General features: G+C 28.9%; 1 protein-coding gene across 1 annotated transcript; it reads left to right on the forward strand.

Moving 5' to 3' along the window:
- Window positions 1-715: 715 nt before the first annotated feature.
- LOC136795458 (nuclear pore complex protein Nup205-like) lies at window positions 716-3,867 on the forward strand (the record flags this gene model as incomplete). The annotated part of the gene is made up of 6 exons (XM_067046075.1): window positions 716-877; window positions 1,720-1,988; window positions 2,069-2,260; window positions 3,237-3,364; window positions 3,446-3,575; window positions 3,693-3,867. Coding segments are annotated over 6 exons (1,025 nt in total), but the record flags the coding sequence as incomplete, so codon positions are not given.
- Window positions 3,868-4,214: the final 347 nt, after the last annotated feature.

Consider the following 4,214-nt stretch of genomic DNA (forward strand, 5'->3'; position numbering starts at 1 on the left):
GATTAATGATTGGAGAAGTTTGTCGGGTGTGCGGTCAGCAAAGAACAACATAAATAAACAAAACCACATTTATTTATGTTGTTCTTTGCTGACCGGACCCTCCGACAAACTTCTCCAATCATTAATATTTTGAAAAATAGTTGAAAATAAAGTTGTACTACATAAGTTTTCTAGTGCCCTTTGTACTGGTCACAGTATCATGTAACTCCAACGTGCTTAAATGTAATCTGAATACTGTTTCAACCTTTTCCCTCAGAAATACTATTCTTAGCTACTAAAGATTATTATTTTGAGCTCTTTACAATAGGATTAATTATTTATATTTTAAAGCAGATGCATTATCCCTCCTTCCTGAAGTAACTAATTGAAGACACCTTTGAGGGGCTGGTAAACATATTTATAACTTGAAGCCGTCCTTATTGCAGCTTGGTAGATTCTACCTGTTGTTTATTATAATTTTTGGAATAAGTTGAATGACAGCAGCATCGTTGCAGTTTTAGTCATTCGGTGCTCCGGAAACATAATTTATTCAATACTTCACTTTTTGCTATGATATATACTTGTAAACAATACCTTATCAGTTTTACATCAACACATTAGTATCCTACAAATTCTTTTTCTATACAGACTAATTTTTACATTTCTGTAGTCATTTTTAAAATATCCTTATCAAAATATATTATTTATTAAATATATAGTAATATATTTATTTCAGAAATGATTAAAGCAGTAGGAGAAGAAGGAATGGATCCAGGTAGTGTTTTAGAATCAACTTCACTCTTTACAAGGATCCAAAGGCTAATGCTAAGCCTTGTTTCACGCTTTGTCATATCTGAAAGCTTGTTGAGAGATATTGAGAAAGATGTAGATCCTTCTGGTATAAATCCAAGGGCAAAGTCTGAAGTAGTCATCACATTTCTTGAGGTAAGGATTATTGATTCTGAACTTGACTGAATTTGATTAGAGTAGGATCGTTATAATATAAACTCAGTTACGTAAATCAAAAGAAATAATTAAAGAAAATTTTATGGCTGCTATTTGTCAGTCTGAGGTAAAAGATTGTTTTATATTTCTGATGGTTTCGATATTTCTGAAAACGAACCCATCCAAAAAAAAAAAAAAGAATGCATCCCTAACTTAAATTTGTTGTAAATGTAATTGATAGTATTTAAATAAATTTGCGATCAAAAAAATGATTTATTGAAACATTAACTTTTTTAAAAACAACAAAAAATGTATAACTTAAGTATTGGTGAGCGCTAATTGTTAAAAAATAGAAAAGGGTATAAGATATGACACGCTTGAACTTCATGTAACAGACTGACTTTATTGGGTTCAGTATATATATATATATATATATATATATTGTCTCATTGTCTATTTTACACTAGAACTGTTTTTATTTCTTCTTTTTGTTCATTTGTATATTTTCATAATTTTAACCCTACCTTAATTTACTTTTTTGTATCTTATTATCCTACAATATGAAAATATTTTTAGTTGTTTTTGAATCTTTTTAGCTCTGAAACTTTGAAGCTATACAAAGTGTAGCGAAACTTCTGAAAATACATAGTTGACAACTATTATTTTATCATATAATTATTTATCAACTATTTGTTTCCTTTTGACTGTATCCCTGATCATCTTCTTCATAATTTGAAAAAATGGTCTATAATTTATATATTTAATATTTTAATACTTGTTAAATTTATATTTTAGGAGTAGCTACTCAAAAATTAAGAGCTAATCTCTATGCCGCCCTTCTAAATTTTCTTCAGTTAAATCGTGAAAAAGTGAGTGGATCAACGAAACCAACTGGTTTTTCTCGTGATAGTACGTATGTAACACTTCTTGATAATACAACAATGGAAGTGCAAAGACCAGCTTTAGGCATCTTCATGTCAAGTTTTAATTCAATTCGTTCTTATGGCGATCGCCTTGTTGACATTCTTTGTCATGATTCTTCTACTGGCCATGATATTTGTAAGGTAAAGTTAAATTATGTTGTCCAGTTTTTAATTTATAGCTTATTATAAAATTAGTTGTTATTATAAAATATTTGTTACAGATGCTGGCTCTGTCTTGTCTTGATATGGTTGTGGAACTGGATTCTGATATATCATGGATAAATGTTCTTTCATCTAGAGGCTATATGAAATTCATTATTCATTCACTTTTGGACTCTGATAAGCAGCTTGTTGCTCTCCTTTCTAATAATGTCAAGTCTCTCAGGGCACTCTATGTCTATGAAGCAAAAATGGTGAACATTTTTAGTATATATTGATTTTTATTCTAATATTTACGGAATTCCTTGGAAAAAAAAGTTGAGTAATTAATAATTATGTTTAGTAATTTTTATAATTAGTAAAAACACTTGCACTATTTTTTAAAAACAGGAATCGAATTTTTCTGGCCAGACTTATACACTTATTGCTTGTGGGAGTTCTCAGAAGCAACTAATAATCAAGTGATGTAAAATATCATCTATAGTTGTGTTGATAATACAGATTAATTATAACTGGACCCTCCTTGGATTATCAAAATGTTTTGGTTTTCTAAAAGAACTAAGAAAACACTGACAGAAAATTTTCTAAACCTATTAATACTTTACTTTATTGGTTAAATAATTGAAGCAGATAAATAAAACCAGTGTACCAGTATATATATTTATACACCATAGGAAAAATTTTACTGTCGAACTGACTACATACTTAGGTATACATATGTCTGAATTTAAAAGTATATAGCCAACATATATAATGTTCGAAGCATGTTTTTGGCACTTCATTGTCATTATATATCTATGTGTGCCTAATACTATGTAGTTCCTCCAACAGTGACTTTGCTGCAACAACTTATTAGGTAATGGGGCAAAATCTAAAAGTTCTCAACTTACAGAGAGGTCTGGGAGGCATTCCCTGAAATTCTTCCTTTTCCTAAAAATGTTTGTAAAACCAACCTTTTTAAATGATCTTATTTATTCTTTTACTTTATTCATTGCTACTCATGCCTATCAAAATTCATTACTACTATTTCGTCATTAACTATAAACATTCATTCCATGAGTGTCTATATTTGAACTGTTTTGTAATGTTGCTATGAACTTAGATGAATTAGGGTTTAATCTTACTTTTGTTTATATATTTCTTCCTAACTTCTTTTATTTTTATTAATAATTATTTGTATTTTCTATTATCTGTATTATTGATTATTTTGTTTATTTATCTATTTCATAGGCTTTACTTTGCCGTGTTGCCTCTATACCTTCTGGTGCAGAAATGTTACTTGAACAAAATGCTTTGTCATGTCTTTCAACATTGAATGTCTATAATAAGCATCCTGAGATAACTACAAACATTCCATTGTAAGAAAAATAATTTAATTACTTTTTAAATTAAATTAATAACTTTTTTAAATATTTTAGAAACTGATTCTTGTTTTTCAGACCAGTTATGGACATGGATTTTGTTCCAAATGTAAGTACACGATATCTTCAAATATTATCTCCAGCCCTCGCTCTTTGTGATGCCATAATTTCTTCTATGGGTGTTGAAAACCAGGCTGCAATTGTTCAGGTAACCTACTGTTTGTGATGTTTTATACTTTTTACACGCAGTACATCATTACATTTTTAAATTATTATTATTATGTGAAATACAAGTAAGGCAATAAATATCTTTTGTTCTTATTAGGTCCTAAAATTTCTTCTTTGTCATGGGGAAATGGTAACGTTAGTGTTGCGGTCTGGAAGCCCGTTTCATCCGTTATGCTATTTGAAAGAGCTTGCTCAATTGACTGGTGTTATTGCTCGATCAACTAATGATGGTATTTTTTAATATTATTTTTATCTATTATAAAATTATTGGTTTTTCTGACAAAGATCCTTTTGTTTAATAGTTTTTTTTTTTCAGTTTAAATTTTCATGTAGTTCTGTTAATGAATTGAAATTTAAATATTGATAGAAATGATCATTTCATGTAGCAGCCTGAACTGATATTGTACTATTAGCTTTTAAACTAAACATTGGATGATTTAGATAAATTTATTTCTAGGATATAATTTACTCTTGAAAAATACATTATCAATGATAGAATGGTTAGAGGCACAGTCAGAAAAAAAATGCATTGTAAGATAAATTATTCTGCTTTAATGTTGGACTGTTTTTCGGCAGTATTATTTAAATATTTTCCTTTCCTGACCATAACCCCAACCAA

This window comes from Halyomorpha halys, unplaced genomic scaffold (genome assembly GCF_000696795.3).
Source record: "Halyomorpha halys isolate HHAL.00 unplaced genomic scaffold, Hhal_1.1 Scaffold8105.1, whole genome shotgun sequence".
NCBI classification, from domain to species: domain Eukaryota; kingdom Metazoa; phylum Arthropoda; class Insecta; order Hemiptera; family Pentatomidae; genus Halyomorpha; species Halyomorpha halys.